Source organism: Phyllostomus hastatus, unplaced genomic scaffold (genome assembly GCF_019186645.2).
Source record: "Phyllostomus hastatus isolate PE091 unplaced genomic scaffold, TTU_PhHast_1.1 phas_contig_1, whole genome shotgun sequence".
NCBI classification, from domain to species: Eukaryota; Metazoa; Chordata; class Mammalia; order Chiroptera; family Phyllostomidae; genus Phyllostomus; species Phyllostomus hastatus.
Window position 1 is genome coordinate 32,209,273 of NW_025333498.1, and position 17,117 is coordinate 32,226,389.

The 17,117-nt window shown below is 37.0% G+C and overlaps 1 protein-coding gene across 5 annotated transcripts in view; it reads right to left on the minus strand.

Annotated features, from left to right (window-relative positions):
* The window catches only part of GPD2 (glycerol-3-phosphate dehydrogenase 2), a 143,534-nt gene that overhangs the window by 25,805 nt on the left and 100,612 nt on the right, over nucleotides 1-17,117 (minus strand). For all 5 annotated transcript variants that reach the window (XM_045857225.1, XM_045856888.1, XM_045857142.1 and 2 more), the window contains 3 exons: nucleotides 9,151-9,315; nucleotides 8,132-8,276; nucleotides 1,670-1,863 (listed from right to left, as the gene is read on the minus strand). In XM_045857225.1, the coding sequence (XP_045713181.1) occupies nucleotides 1,670-1,863; nucleotides 8,132-8,276; nucleotides 9,151-9,315 (504 nt within the window). The remainder of the gene's footprint in view (nucleotides 1-1,669; nucleotides 1,864-8,131; nucleotides 8,277-9,150; nucleotides 9,316-17,117) is intronic.

Consider the following 17,117-nt stretch of genomic DNA (forward strand, 5'->3'; position numbering starts at 1 on the left):
GACCAACCTTTTGTGGGAGCACAAAGGCAAAAAGCCAAGATGGAAAGTTAGGGCGAGGGGCATCCCAGAGCAAGGCTTTGATCTAAACAAGGAGGAGGTTAAAAAGCATATGACCTGATTTGGATGTAACAAGTAATACAATACGATTTGACCACAGGTGGCAAACACAAGGCCCGTGGGCCGAATCCAGCCTTCCACCTTGTTTTATCTGGCCTGGCACCTTGTTTCTACCTGGCAGCAGTGCCAAGCTCTCACTTAACTGTTAAGGAGTAGTCACATTTATACAGTCCTAAAATTACATTTGGCCCTTTGAAGGCAACTGAGAGGCTGATGTGTACCCCGATGAAAATGAGTTTGACACCCCTGGATTAGACCATAGAATGCATAGAGGAAGTTGAATATAAATGTGCAAAGACAGATCGTGAAAAGGCTTAGATCCCATGTGAGATAGTTTAGAACCTTTCCAAAATTCAGTGGGGAGACATATAAGGGATATTTTAGTACAGGGAAGTGATGACTAAAATAGCGTTTTAGAAAAACAGTGCTGATGGAGAGATCAGACTGGGTGGGGACAGAGACCAGTCATATGGAAGCCAGTTAGGGGCCAAGGTAACTGTTCAAGTGAGAATGACAGGTACGAACCAGGGCAATAAAGTGAAAGGGGATTTAAGGAGAGAGCACTGACAGAAACTGAACTAAAGGTGAGAAGAGAAGGATCACCAAAGTTCCTAGCTTAGTTGGCTAGATGGATGATGAGGCAATATTACCTGAGACAGGAAATACAGAAGGATGTTTGGAAACTTCTGAAATGAGCCTGGATTTTTAAAATATCACTATATATGTTCATTGAAGAAAATGTTATGACATCCAAGTTACAAGAAAGTACTGTATGTTTAGGTTAGCATTGGATAGAAGTGAACTTTGGCTTTTTGATTCAAGCAAGCATAGTTACACTCCTTACCTAAATCCACTGTCAACACTTTACTTGCCACATAGTAACAGCTCACTAAGCTTCTTAGAATATACCTCCATACTCTCATTTTTCTAATAATTTCCTGTGAATATCCTGTATCTATAAATCAGATCTTCCCAAGCTCTAGAAAATAGCAATACAAACATTTGATACTGTTCTCAAAGAGCATGCATGCTTAAAGCTCACACATGGCACTCTAATCTTGCCACTAAAAATTATCAGAGCCCTGGCTGGTGTGACTCAGTTCTTGGAGTATCATCCCGTAAACCAAAAAGTCACAGGTTTGATTCTCCACCAGGGCACATGCCTAGGTTGCAGGCTCAGCCCTCAGCTGGGTCGCATATGAGAGGCAACCATACGATGTTTCTCTCTCACATCAACATTTCTCTTCTGTCTCTCCCTCTCTTCCCCTCTCTCTGAAATCAATAAGCATGTCCTCAAATCAGGATAAAAAATATAGATATATCAGAAAAATACTGTATAAGTAGTAGGGGAAAAAAGGCAACTTCTTCCCATTGTGTTATAATTTGGTCCTCATAAATCTTCTGAAAGAAGTGGTGAACGCTAATAATTAGAGCAGGCCAGGTATGAAGATGAGTCAGTCTCACCGGAGACATGGGAGGTACCAAGAGAGCTAGCACGGTATGGGAGATTTCTAAAAGAGAAGAGACAAACTTAAAGGAATGTGCTCATTACCTTCAACATCACAACTCAGGTAGTTACGCACTTCATTCAAAATAAAGTTGATATCTTCTTCTGAAGGAATAGGATGGTGTGTAACATCGGTTGGCGTGTCGGTTGTGCCAGCTATAGTCATCTTTTGCCAGGGTAAGAAAAAAATAACTCGCCCATCACTGGTAGCTGGATCAAGAAGTCCCATGTTCTCTGGACTGAGGTAAAAAGAAAATTTCTTATTCTTTAAATTAGTGAAAATTTAAACTTGATCTACAATCTATTTCATTCACCAATGCTCATATAAACAAATACAAACAACACAAGCCATTACTTTTACTGCCGCTAACCTACTCTAGAAAAGACTTTTTAAAAAAAATTTGGTAACAAAAAGGAATGAAGCAATTGTAATAGCAATATTCCACAGCAAAACCAGCCCTCCCCATCTCAAAAATGCAAGGTTAATTATGAAAGTAGACTTCAACTTACAATTGTTTGGGTTCTTAATATTCCTTGGATCATTCACATCAGATAATGTCAGTGAGATAAATGTCTATAATTTCTTTTATGATGGTCTATTAAGGATAGCTCTTCAACCTTTTTTCAAGTCTATGAAAAGTATTTTCCTGGGACATTTGACATTTGGCACATCTTTTAGCAGAAGGTCTCAGAAGCACATGAGAAAAGTGAAGGGTCTAACTTTCTAGAAACTAAAATGTAATAAAAAAGTTCTTTGCTTTGTGCCTAGGTGAACTTGTACCATTTCACCAGATATGAAATTTCTTACTTTATTTCAATTTTACAGAAATTTCAACAAGTACATCCATAAGAAAAGGGCTCAGTTTTCTACTACCTAAATAACAATGTACTAGGATAAGGTCAAAAAGTAGAGGAATATCTTAGCAATGAAAACCCTTAAGCAGGCAGAAGATACTACTGTATTATGCTATTAAACCAAGTTTCAAGGATGCCTCCTCTGAAAGGTTATATACAATCTTCCAAAATACTAATCAAGAATTTATGCTAACTCATACTCAATATTCTAAAACCAAATTACACACTTGAAAGGATAAGCAACTGAAAAAAAAGTAACAAAACCTGTCTATTCATTATTAAATCACTAGGAACTGTTGTTTTAATGTATTCATTAACCATTCAAAGAAATTTGGAGAAATCTACCATAAGGTATTCAGTTTCTCTTAATGCAACTTCTGCAATATGAAACACAACTCCATTTGGTTTAAATAAATTTAAAGTAATCTCTCTTATACCCATATGTATAAGGATTACAGACTAACAACTGCTTAAGAGCAAATCAAAAATAATTGTTTTATGACAAGGAAATCTACTGTCAGCATAGCTAATGCATTTTCTTTACATAAGCCACAAGAAATACTAGTCTTCCTTTGCAAAACCCATTGGCCTCATGAGATGCCTAGCATGTCTATACAGCCTTTGGAGAAAGAAATCACTGTCTGCAGCTTACTTGAAAGACACAGGAGTGAAAAAGCCACAGTTCTACTTAGCACATGCGAAAAGCACCCCAGAAATATGTCAATCGTTTAAACATCTAGCTAAGATTTCATCTTCACTCAGGGTTACTTAAAGAAAATAATTTTCTTTTCATTTTCATATATTGAAAACTGTATTTTCAGTCTCTGTATGTAGTTTCTTCTTTGTATTTGTCATAAAACTCTCTCAAAATCTTAAAAGAAACTAGTAATTATGTGTTTTGTAAGCACCTAATTTGAACCTGGGTTAATATGTTCTTAGATTAAATCAGTCACTTTGGGATTGAAAATTAACTCGTTCAGAGTTCAAATTTTCAATTTAGTAGATAGCACTATATTGAAACAAAAAGATAAATTCCATATTCCAACAAATTATATGTTAGTATATCTTATATGTGATCCTTTAATGTACCAGATATCATATAATATGCCTAAATAACTCAACAAACCTCATCAATTTCCACATAAAATTATAACATTCAGCAACCTAGACATGAAATGCTGTTAGAAAAGCAAAAGTACTAAATCCTTTAAAACATTTCAATGCAATAAAAGCAGTTTAAAGGGTGAAGGTGATGGTTACCAACACACGTAACTGGAACCTGTAGAGAATCAACTGCTTAAGTGAAGACATATGTGTCAAACATAAACTTAACAAGCACAGAGGGAAGACAAAGCTATTAATGTCTGGTATAAAAATTTAAGAATCCATTTGGAAATACCTTTCATCAGTTCTAAATTACCTAATTCATACTCTCCCTTAGGGAAAAGTTTGTTTTCTTGTTACGAATTAATTCTGCAAGCTTCCACTAAAGTTTGAAAATGGATATCAACTATGAGTAGACAGTGTAGAAGAGTGTGAAGCATGTCTTTTTCAACACATACGATTTACTTGACATCAAGAGCAAAAAAGCTTACTGCCCATTTACGTGGGGGGCGGGGTATGGGATTAAAAGAAATGAACAATTTTCTCATGCAGACCACTGCCTTCCTGAAGTACCTTCATTTAAACTGAAATCAATTTATTGTTAACTACTTAGCAATCAGTGGTAGAGCTAACAGTATGCACACACATTATTAAAAAAATGACCTCTTGTCAGTGGTAAAATGCATCTTTAGGCTAGAGGGAGATGCTTTTCATGCATTTCAGTTATTTGGTGTATTGTTGCTTTTGTAAGAGCATAGCCACTGTTCATGAAAATTCTAGATTTGTTCAGTAAACTAAAGAGTATCTTTAAAAATAAATGATTTCTGTGTGTTGGGTTTTCTGAAATTAAAATAATAATTTTATTACCACTGCACAAGAGAACTCCACATGTGGAATGTTAGGGTTATAACAAGCTCAATGAATGTCATAAAGATACTCTGAAAACAGTTCAACAAGATATACTCACACATGGTCCTTACCCTCCACTTAGCAACCTACAAGCAAAAAGTCACTACCTACTGAACTCACTGCATTTCCAAACTGCACAGGTTTTAGTCGAAATGTTAGTTCTGAAGTTATCAGGCAGTTTATAGGGCAGCCCCAGATGGTCTCACTCATCCTGAAGGACCTGGTTAAAGCCTCGAGTTAGATTTGCTGAGTATGACTGACTGATAAACCCAGAGAGGTATTTCAGTCTGAGATCTCTTCACTCTATCCAAGAAAGGACTGTTACAGAGAGCAAAACTTTCCTCTGGGATGCCAGAACTGCAGCTGCTCAAGGTCAGTGCCAAAGAGGTAATAAAGCCTTACTTAATCCAAGTTGCAGTCCCAAACCAAGAGCCTCCTCTGCAGCAGCCAGAACAGGAACTGGGCTGCCAACCTCTCCTCCAGGGTTTCCAGCAGGTTGTGTGGTACTTCTACAGTATAAAGTGCTAACTAAGCATGGGACCTCCATTTCTCCCAAAATAGAATGAGATCACTTACATAGGTACCTTAGACTGTGACTAATGCTTTCCTGATTTGCAGTTAGGGGGCCTAACGCTAATGCAAAATTTTTAGGATAAAAAAGGCATAACTGGTGTGGCTCAGTGGGTTGGACACCATCCTATAATCTGAAAGGTTGCAGGTTCAATTCCCAATCAAGACACATGAGTGGGTTGAGGGCCAGGTCCCTGGTTGGGGCCATGTGAGAGGCAACCAACTGATGTTTCTCTCCCTTTTTCCCTCCCTCCCTTTCCTTCTCTCTAAGAACAAATAAATAAAATATTTTTTAAAAACCTATTAAAAAAGATTCTGTTTTGAAAATATTACATGCAGGTGGTATATATTTTTATTTCTTTAAAAATACCCATCTACTCTGTTATCAGCACATTATAAAGCACAGTAGAGACAATATGCATAGCATGACCTCTTTCATATAAAATTTTTTAATGAATATACACTTGTGCAAGCATAAACATAAATTTCCTAGAAGGAATCAGAAGGAAATGGTACTGATTACCAGAGAAGAACTGAAGTGGGGGAATGAGATAGAGGCATGAGGAAGAAGAGAAAGGCTTTCCCCTTTCATTTTGTATCTATTTTTCCCTAGTGATTATTTCTATTAATTTTGCCTATTAAAGGAGTTGCCTGGGTGGTAAAACAAAGAGTCATATTTTGTTTTCCTGTTTTAACTTCTCTATACTTAAAAATTCCCTCATAGTTATTATACCAAAATTTCAATCTTAAGAAAAGTAATACTCTCAATTTGGACAAGTTAACAACAAAAAAATGTTAGTAGAATTCATTAAAAAAATATTTACTGCTCACTATTATGTTCCAGACATTGTACCAGGAGCTGGGGGGTATAGCAGTCAACAAAACAGGTAAAAAGTAATCAAAGGATGTATGCATTGTCAAAATATACAAATTAGGTACTATTATGAGATAAGGAACCAGAAGCTAAAAGCAACAGCTTGCCAAGGTCACAGAATCAGCAAGAAGTAAAGTGATGAACAAACCCAGGAAGTTCTCCAGCAAGGTATCACCTTAACACTCACTCTCCATACATTCTCCTGTCTGTGCATCCTCAAAGAGCAGAACGACTTCCCATTTAAATAATGGGCAAACTATGGTTCCCTATTCAGGGATAGGGCTTTTCCCAAACGATGTCATTTTTAAGTGGCAGAAGTAACATAAGGGAAAATAAATATCCTCAGAAATCATGGGACAATAGTGAAAAGAACATAATACACAAGAAAATAGGTTGAATCTGTTAAGATCTAAACAAATATGAGGATCATGATGATGTGTATGTCTGTAGTTTAGATATTACATCTGTACGCTAAGATATGTTACCATCCACCCCCAAAAAAACCTTATAAACTAGCTGGCCTTGCATATTTTTAATTCAATACCGAATAAATGTATATTATTGGGTTGAAAACTTCTCTATATACAAGAAACATTTACAACATTGATATGTATTTACTTCTCTCCCTTTCATGTGAACTAAATTTGTGGTTAGCAGTTTTTAAAACTCTGTTAAGTATCACTGCATAAAGTTTTATTATTAGACTAGAAGCATCTTGGTTTCTCCAGTCCTCAGTAAAAATACTAATGACTATCAACCAATTACTTGTAGACATTTAGAAAATGAGAACAAAACCTTGCAAGTTGGTGGATAAGAAATTCTCTTTCATGTATTCCTTGGTAGAAGTGTAATATTTTTCCAAGTAAAAGTGTATTTAATACACATTAGGAATGTTTTTGGACTCTATTAAGGAAAATTCAGTTACTGGTAAATTGGTAATTAATAAGGCAGTATCATCTGTTACACTGCAGGATGGCATTCTAGGAGAATACATATATTAAAGAAAACAGATCTATATACTCATTTTATCAAATATTAAAAGATTTATATGTTCTTTTGGGGAAATTATAAAAATAAAAAATACCTCTCATTCTAAACATATAACCTAGAAATTATCATCTTTAACCCAAAATTGCATTACCTAGAGATAATCATTATTTAAATATAACATATTTCCTTTTCATCTTTTCTTTATACATGTTCAATACTCTTAGCGTGGTCACGTGAATTTTTCCCACAGAGGTCTTAAAATGTAGATGAGAGTTAATCATTGTTAATTTCATATCGCCTAAGGCCATATGAATGTTTCTTTTTTAATTTGTTAAAAATTTTAAACATATACAAAAATGAAGAGAATATTTTATATTGCGTGTCCCTCACGCAATTTGAACTGTTATAAACTGATATTCTTATTTCATCTCTATCCCTACCCATTTCTCTATTTCTGATTGTCTTTGTTACTATGGTAAATTATAAATTATATCTGATTTTTACTTGTTATAATATTTTTCAAAATGTATTTCAGAAGTTATTAACATAAAAATACCAGAGTGGTCCTTATTTTCAAATTCTTCATAAAGCAAATTTAGGAGTTTCATAAAATTAACTTTTTAATTTTTTTTTAATCCTCACTCAAAGATATGTCTTTATTAATTTTAGAGGGGGAGGGAGGAGAGAGAAACATTGATTAGTTGCCTCTCATACATGCCCAGACCAGGGACTGAACCTGCAACCTTTTGGTGTACAGGACAATGCTCCAACCAATTGAGCCACCAGGCCAGGGAAACTTTTCAATTTTTTAATTAAAATGTCACTGATGGAATTTTTGCAAAATTAATTTTCAATCTTTTAATGAAAATTAAAATTCAAAACACTAAGGCTTAATTTCTGAAGATGAGTACACTGAAGAAAGTATAAAAATGGATCCCAAATCATTAACTCCTAGAAAGGAACAGTGCCATAAAAGTTAAATTGTATTTTGCGTTTTAGATGATTTCCTTTACTTATTTCTCCTCATTTTTTTAGTTTATTTTTTAACTATAATTGGCATATAATACATATTAGTTTCTGGTATACAACACAGTGATTGGACATATTTCTCCTCATCTCATTTGAAGAATGGTGTGCTGAAGAATAAATATAGACAGTTTTTGTGGCCCTCATTCTCTGGTGACAGTCAGCGAACTGACAGTTACCTGTAATACCCAGGCATCACGATGTGGACACCAGCACTTGGCTGGCAGATAGCTGTGGCGTTCTTATCATCCATTTTGCGCACAGTGTCTGTGAAAGGTCCTGTGGCATTGATAACACATTTGGCTCTCACATCAAATTCCTGCCCTGCAAAAGAAAGCAGCATCAATCACACACCCCATTTGTTTCTCTGCTCACTGATGCTTTGGATTATTAATTCATCTATTAACTTAATCTATGGTGAAGTATATTGTACACAACACTAAGTGACATGAACAGCAAGAGTTATTGAAAAGCCACACAAAAGGCTTGCACCTGAGTAAATTTTCCAAAACCAAGTTCAAACTGAGGGGGAAGAAAAGCCTGCCACTTTTTCATTTCAGCTCTGTTATTTTGCAAAATGCCCAGCACCAAAGTGCCAAATATGAAGAAAGTTGAATGAGAAAATAAGCTGCTTTCTCTTTAAAACTCAAATGTGTAAACAGTGTTGCCATGTGACAATATATTTCATATTACTGGTTTGGTTCAAGGAAATGACGTAATTTGGAAACTGTGCCTACATGACTACAGATTCAAGACAAGAATGAAAATCTAACCCAAGTTAAGTGATTGACCTTAATGATGTATAAATGCACTGTTTATGTCCGTTAAACAATACCTTGAAACTTGGCCCATTTATTTCATTTTATTAATAACATGTTTCTGTAAAGAAAATGAAATGCATTCATAGTTGTGGGAATTCTGTGGTCATTTTTTATTATTGAATTTATTATCATCACATTTATTATCATCATCATCATCATCATCACCATCATTATTTAACACAAAAGGGAAAACTGCCAAGTTCCACAAGGGAAAATTTTCGTGTTAAACCAGTCATTGTTGACAATAAGGAATATAATTAAGATGACTCTGAAGTCTGGCTTCAATAAAAAACAAGTGACAGAAAAATTATAATTCAGTCATTATATAGGCAAAGCAAGATGCTAAGAAATACCTTCCTGCTGGAGCCCTTGCATACCTGTGAGTACGTCCTTGCACCGCACACCACTCACTCGCTGTTTCCCTGTCTCGGGGTCTGTCTTCTTCAGCAAGCTCAGGACCTCCATGTAATTGGCTGTGGCAGCCCCATACCTGGCAGCAGTGAGAGCAATGGCAAGGTTCATCCGTGCATCGTTGTGTTGTCCTGCAGCAGGGGAAAGGAACAGAGGAGGGACAGGAGTCACCTCAAGCCACAGGCTGGTGGTACAGCAGTGTGTCACAACAGATATGTCACATCTGTCCCTGTCACCCAGAATATATGTGATGGATGTTCAGCTCTAGAGGGCATGATTTAAAAATACATGGTCATTCTCAGTCAGGCATTCACCTGCTCCTTCAGCAAGTGCGCTTTTGTGTCTCAGAAAGGGCAGAAAATATCTCTTTGCTACATATCAATTATTTGAAAGCTAAGCAGTAAGTAATTATTCTCTGTTTGGGAACATATGTATATGTCAGACGATTCCTAATACAGACAACCCATATGCCTGAAAGTGAAGCAATTCAAAACTTCAGAATATCTGACACCCCAACTGGTGTTGATTAACAATTTTTATGAATCTGTGCTCTATCTAATATTCAAAATCAAGAGCTTAATCTTCCACAGAGAATTTCTTAGTATTCTATAAAAGGATTTTTCTTGGTTTGAATTTTGATTAGAGCTTTTTAACATGTAACATTTTTTTAATCGCACATAAAAGGTAAGAAATTAAGCAGGGCAAAATTTAATTACAGAACAATTCCTACCTGTATTGTTAAAGATTTATTGCTGAAAAAATCCTAGTTAAAGAAAACTAAGGGGGAGGAGAAGGGGGGAAAGATGATTAATCACTTTAAAATAGTGGCATCACTAGAGACTTTTTCTATTTATTATTGCCAGTGGAGTTAACGCTGACCGGGAAGAATTACTCTACATTGCAGGGGCCAGGTTCTCTGTGCCCTGAATAATTAATTATCCAGGGCTAGATGTATTGAAGCAGGGTTCAAATTCCCACACACTGGGATCAGTTCTATCAAGATAATACTGATAAAGGGATGAATTTGTAATGAATATTGTTGTTGATTTATGTTGCCAGCATACCAAACATTTAGTATAAATGGTTTATGTAAAGTTTCTTCCTTGTGATTCAGCCTGTGCAGGGCCAGAAGCACAGCACAGGTAATCTGTTCCAGCTAAAAGGGCAAAGTTATAAAGGGAGAATCAATGACTGAACATGCTGCCACCCCTCCCCACCAACATCTTATTCTAAAACTGCTGGACTAATACAATCAGCCAAGAACTTTTCCCTCAAAATTAAATCCTCTATCAACTGAGGAACATACATTACACCTCAAATGCAGAATGAAAAGTTATTTTATCCAAAAATTAATAGAAGTAGAAGAAAGAAAACAGTAGCCACAGCAGTACCTGCAGTAGAAGTAGGAAGGTTAGCATTTTCATCAATTTCAACCTAGTGTGATGCTAAAATTGCTATTAAACAGTCAGTTGGTATACTTAAAGTTTCAGAAACCAACTTTTATTAATGTAAGACTCCTTACTTAAAATTGGAATATGCTCTGCAAAGTTAAATGCATGCAAAGAATCCAAAGAAACAAAATATAAATATCACTATAGATCATCTCTCTAAAGATATTACAAATCTAAACTAAAGAGAGTTCCCATCCCCTCCAATCTTTCTAGTAGATTTATGCACATAACACTGAAACAACCTATGGGTAATTTTAAAAAAATTCAAGACCTGCCGGTATGGTAGGGAAACTCTCATCCACCCCGGTGTGCCCTGATTTACACAGGGCAAGTCTCAAGAAAGCCATGTGTAAATCAACTATTTTCACCCCTGCATGAAATCACTATTCAAAGGAACCAGACATAAATCCCACTTATTAAATGACAGATTCCTTTGTAAAATGGTGTATCTATTATACAATCATCTGGTAATAAAACTCTAAGTTCTGAAAATACAAAATCTTTAATACTTTTTAAAATATAAAATTCATTGGGGCAGTACTGGTATAGTTCATCAGACTCTCTGGGTTTTATACTAAGAAACGCCTCCCTAATTACCTCCCAAGTCCCAGTGCTGTTGAAAGGTAAACAAGATCAACCTCCCTCAAGTGTGTGGTGAAAACAAGTTCCTTTGGCTCTTTTCCACACCTGCCCTGATATCCAACAGCACCTGCCTGGACTCAAATCAGGTATGTCACTTATTTATAAAGTGCCTTTGCCTGCCACAGTTCTACTCCCATTCTATCTAGAATTGTGAAATTATTTGCAATTCCCTAAACATCTATATTATTTCACACTTTCTTGCTTTTGCCCACACTCATTCTTCTGGCTGGAATACCACTATGGAAGCTCCAGACAATCCGTATTTATCTCTTATGATCGGGTTCAAACATCTCCCTGTGAAGTCTCCCCTTATCTGTGTCTCTCCAAGGCAAAGTTATTCATTCCTTCTTCCAAGTCAACATCGTGCATTGTTCCTTCCCTTTTTATAGTCATTAAATTTAAGGACAGCAGGAAACCCCAGAAATGTGTAAGATCTGAATTTAAAACCAAAGTATCCTTCATATTTAAGTTGCATCAGTGGAACGAAAGGAAAAATGGTTATGTAGGATTCCCTCAAGACTTACCCCACAAGTTTTCCCCTCTGCAGAGGAAAAGCAAACACAGTTATTACAAGCTCCAAGAACCTGATAAGTAAGTTGACTTTCCTCTGGGCCCAGGAACTTGCACCTCTACCCAGAAGTTCCCTTCTTTGCAGACATTCAGCTTAATTCACTTACCTCCTTGGATTCATGGTAGGCCCCCTCCCCAACCTACATTATATTCACCTTTACCCTGAGATACCCAGATGCTTGCAGTATATGCTTCCTGGGATATGTGGTATATTTTCACTCTTCTTAACTAAATTCCTCCTAGCCCCCTTTCTTGACATTTTGCAAGGTATCTGTACGCCTCCTGTAATTTTATTTCCGGAGAAAAAGTTTTTGACAACACTGCATGTCATTGGAATGTGATACAATAATCTCAACTCCCCCACCCAATTGATCTGCTTATTAAGTTTGGAGTTTCAAATCTGTTTCCTCTGAGCCAGGCAATATGACACTATTCACTAATCAGTGAATAGCTTTACATTGGCACTTACACAAGGACCCAGATGGGGACTGTGAAAATCTGTTTCCTACTCTTCTCCTTTTGCACTTGAAATCCTGCATATGTGCACGTTCTGAACTTACAACTCATATGAGAGGAAGCACAGAAGAGGTGGAACTGTAACTGTTTTCCCTTGTTTAGAAAAACAAAATGTTAAATCAGCCCACCGAACAGAATGTAGGTCAGTCAGTGGTGGCAGAAAAGGATTTTGCCTTAATCCTCCATGGCCTTGCACACAGGATAGTGAGAAATATTTTGAGTGAAAAATATTTTAGAATGTAATCACGTGACAGGCCTCAAATATAAATATTTTGGAGACATAGCGATATTGCTCTCCTCAGAGGGTTTCAAAGTTTGGCAGCTAAGTTAACATGCAAAACAGCAGGGAAAAAAGAAATAATCATTGAATGTGTAAACGGTAGGAAGAATGAGTAAATATGAAAAAATCCTAGGTAACAAATTACCTGGCATTTTCCTGGGCCTTCAGATCTAAAATTCTGTGATGCTGTGAAATTCTACATACAATCTTCCTTTAATGCAGCACAGTTTAAAATGGCCATTTACATCACACAGGCTCATCTATATGGAGCCAGGAATTCATACACAAACTATAAAGTTGTCATAAAAAATATTTCTTGATTAAAATAACACCTGTTCATAAATTCATTGTCAATTAAAATCACCACTGTTGAAATGTTAGTATTTCCTTCCATCTCCCTGTACCCTGACCCTACTTCTAGAAGGAGGAACAAAGATGCTTGAAAAAAAAGAAGAAGAAAACTTCCCTAAAGATTTAATCCCATTTCTGACAAAATGCACAGGACATGCTTACTAGTCCCAGACTGACAGAGTCACAATGACCTCTCAGGCAGCTTCTCCTTGGCAGTCAGGCAAAAATAATTCGAATGATAATAACCTACAAACTCAAGCTGATTTAATATAATCATTATATTTAAAACTTCCCTGTCTAATGAGAAGAGTGCAATAGAGGCAGAGTAAACAAAAAAGTGTATATGTGTGTTTAAGGAGATTACTAAATTCTGGTTTAAGTACATATGACCAATAAATTTAAAAAGGAAAACTCAAAATGAGAACATACTTTTCATGGTAAATTGTGACAACAATGCATTTCCAAAAGTAAATTATTTATAAAAGTGATTATTCGTGTGGGAAGTGGTAGGGATCAGGAAGACACATGAAACAGTTCAGGGAGAATGCACCTTACAGAATACACTGGTGAATGGCTCTGGCCGTGGAACGACTGGGTCACAGGTTTTGGTGCTTCTAGGGGCTTCAGGGTCCTACAAAAGGAGAGGAGTCGGGTGCTCTGCTGAAATGACACAGTGAATATAATGGCTGATCTTCAATAGCTGGCTGCTACCCTTTTTAAGACTTCAACTTTTTCTGCATTTCTGGTTTCTCTCACTTTGGCCCAGTATGTCTAAAGAGAATATGGGCATTAATAAAGACCAAAGTACAGGTGCTTTATAAACTAAATCATAAAAATAAAATCAGAAATCATGTTCTCACACTACACCTACAGTTATAATGAAATCATGATTTGAACAGCCTTCATGGGTTATACAGTGTATTGCAAAAATTGTCCCAGTTCTTCACCTTTCCTTGTAGCCAGGCCCTTTGCCTTGTGTCTTCACAGTGGCCTCTCCCACTCTAACTCTGGACCCAGCCATGCGAAACCCCTTTCATCAATAGAATGTTAGTAGATGTGTGAGAGAGAAAAAGAAAAAGGAGGCTCTTCAAATGCCATGAAGAGGACATTCCTAGGCTAGCCTGCTGGGACCAGGAGGATGATGAGAGGCATGTGGCAAATTGCTCCAGTCATTCACTGCAGCCAAGGCCACCCGATATCAGCTGACAGACATGAGTGCCAGTTCAGCAGAGAGCAGGAGAACCTGAGCCAACCCCAGACAAGACCAGAAAAACCTGACCACTCCAATGCAGGAGCAATAATCCTAATTGTTTTTATGCTACTGAGGTTCAATGGTTGTGTGGAACTGTGGCAACAGATAACTCATACCAGCCATGTAACCAACTTTCTAATAAAGTTCGTCCCAACTGAAACGCTGGTTCTATCTTCAAAACTGCATTCTAAGACAGCTATTTAGAATACAATTCATTTTCCTGTAAAAATGTTATGACTAAATGATGGCGAGGTGATTAGTTTGTGCCACAAAAGCAGTTTAGTGCATGGGGTGTTTGAATACGGGAATTGGTAGTGATTCTAACAGCCTCAATGCCCCCTACTCCCTCTCACTGACCTTGAATCTCCAGGCTAACCCCAGTATCCATCCTCAAATACCACTCTGTTCTTTCATACCTCTGGCTTTTTGCTCATGTTGTCCCTACTCCACAGAACATCTTACCCTGCCTGGTACACTATCAACTTTTCATCTTTCCTTCATTAAATCTTTCCTGACTCCTCTCTTATTCAAGAGCCTTCTCTCCTCTGTGTTTCCACGGCACTTTGTAAGTGAACTTATTACTGCACAAACTATCTTCCAAACATTTACATTTGACACTCAGTTACTGAGCAAACAGTACTCAATGCTTTTAATGTACTAGGAGTTGTCCAAGGAACCAGGGTTACAAGCAGACACCCAAATAATCACAATTCCAAGCTTAGGGAACCTTCATTCTAATAATAAGTTCCTAAAAGAACAAGAGAGCATCCTATTCAATGGCTTTCACAGTACCTACCACAGTATTTGTTACCTGGTAGGTATTCAAATATTTGTTGAACAAATAAATGAATGAGTTAATGTACATGAATACAGAACATAATCACAGGTCAAATAAGGGAAATGTGCCCAAGGCTAAGAGAGTCTAAGAATAGTCCCCAACCCCTCAGCCCTACCTTCACTATAGCTGTGCTCTCCACGGAACCAAGGGACTGCTGTCTGTCTACCTAGCTATCCAGCAGACCATGGAAACAGGATGTCTTCTATCACAAAATTGCTGGTGAAAGCACAAAAAGAAGGAGAAGGCCAGTGACAAAGCTTGATGTGTGATTAGGACAGCAAGCGGCAGATCCCTTCAACACATATTGACTGAGTACATACTGTGAGACAGGCATGATGCTAGGCACTAGGAATGCACTAAGTAGGGAGAATAAGATCGCCCTGGTCTCTGCTCTATGGAACCACACTGTAATGGGGGAGATGGATCAAATCAACTAAATAAATTAATAAGGCAATTAAGACTGTGAGGGGAAGCTAGGGCACAGCAGGGGAGAGCAATGGGGGGAAAATGGGGACAACTGTAACTGAAAAACAATTTTAAAAAATATTTAAAAAAGAATTGCAAATCTAGGGAAAAACAGGCGGCAGGGAGATCAACTCCCTGGGGCAGGGCTGTATGTTAGGGCGGTCAGGGAAAAAATATCAAGATGAGCAAGTAGAGAAAATGCAAAGAAGACAGGTCCTGATGGGGAGACCACCTCCTATAAGTTAATCACTCCTGTAATCACTGCTATTTGCAGTTATATCCAAAGCTTATGTTAAACATAAACTACAAAAAAAGTGACCACGGTATTAGCACAACTCCATTTGAGTAAAAAGTGCTGGGAAAGTCTTTTTTCTCATTCATACTTTAAGTATTTATCTACATTTTACATATAATTATCAGGAATTAAGTTTTAAAATATTCCTGGGTTAATATACATTTTTCCAGAACATGTGTCCTGGTATAGGCTGGTAACACTCAAAACAAAAGCATAACATTCAAAGTTTATGAATCGGAGTAATTTGCTGTCACTTATCTATACTACATCTCTCAGGAAGAGACACCTGTTAGCACTAGCCTGTAATCATTTTTATTATTAAATACAAAGGTACAATTAAATACAGGCACAGGATGTGACCTGCATCATAATTCTGCCCAGCCTTTCTCTTCACAATATTCTTTTCATTATTGTGGCCCTTTTGTTCCTTTTGTCTCTCCCTAAGTTCTCGAATAAGCTATTTACAATCTAAATAATTAGCAATCAGCATGGATCGGTGGTCTTTGGCCCCATGCAAACGAAACATTGTGAAGTGCCTTAACATGACATATTTAAGTACATAAAATGTCTATTCTCTGACGACTTTCCTTTCTTGAAAGAGTTTTAAATGAATCTAATAAAGAGTACGTTTTCCACTTTCCAGGTACTTAGAAAACTAGCTAGAGCTGAACAAAAATAAAACCACATTTAAACTGCAAACAACAGAACACTCTGGGTATTCATTAACTATATCTGTGCAAAAGTGTTCTATACACCAGTTCACAATGAAGACCCTGCCCCTCCCACGCTTACCCAGGACAACTAATTCTCTCTCTAGAATAAACCCAAAATGGATGTTTATACTTTTAAGAAAAAGAACAAAGGAGTAATGTGACAAAAAGTAAATGAAATGCAGCTGAAAAGTCAGCAAGCATGACACAATTGAGACTATTTACAGACCATTCAACCATGTGGCCTTCTGAAGCAACAGGTAATCTTTCCTTGGCTGTTTGTAAAATGTTCTAAAATCACTGATAAGCCATCTTAGAATGTCTAGTTTTGAAGGTAAAGGTCTTGCTTTACTAAGAACTGCAGTCGTGAACACAGGGCATCTTAACCCAAGGTAACTATCTTGCAAATACTTGAGATTTATTTCTTTTACAAATAGTTATTAAACACCTACTGCTATGTGCTAGGCATTGAGCTAAGTATCCTTGTAGAAAGCAAAAACTGAAACAGATTGGATTGACTCAGCTGCCCCAGGACCCTGAGATACAAGAGCAAGTTTATAGTC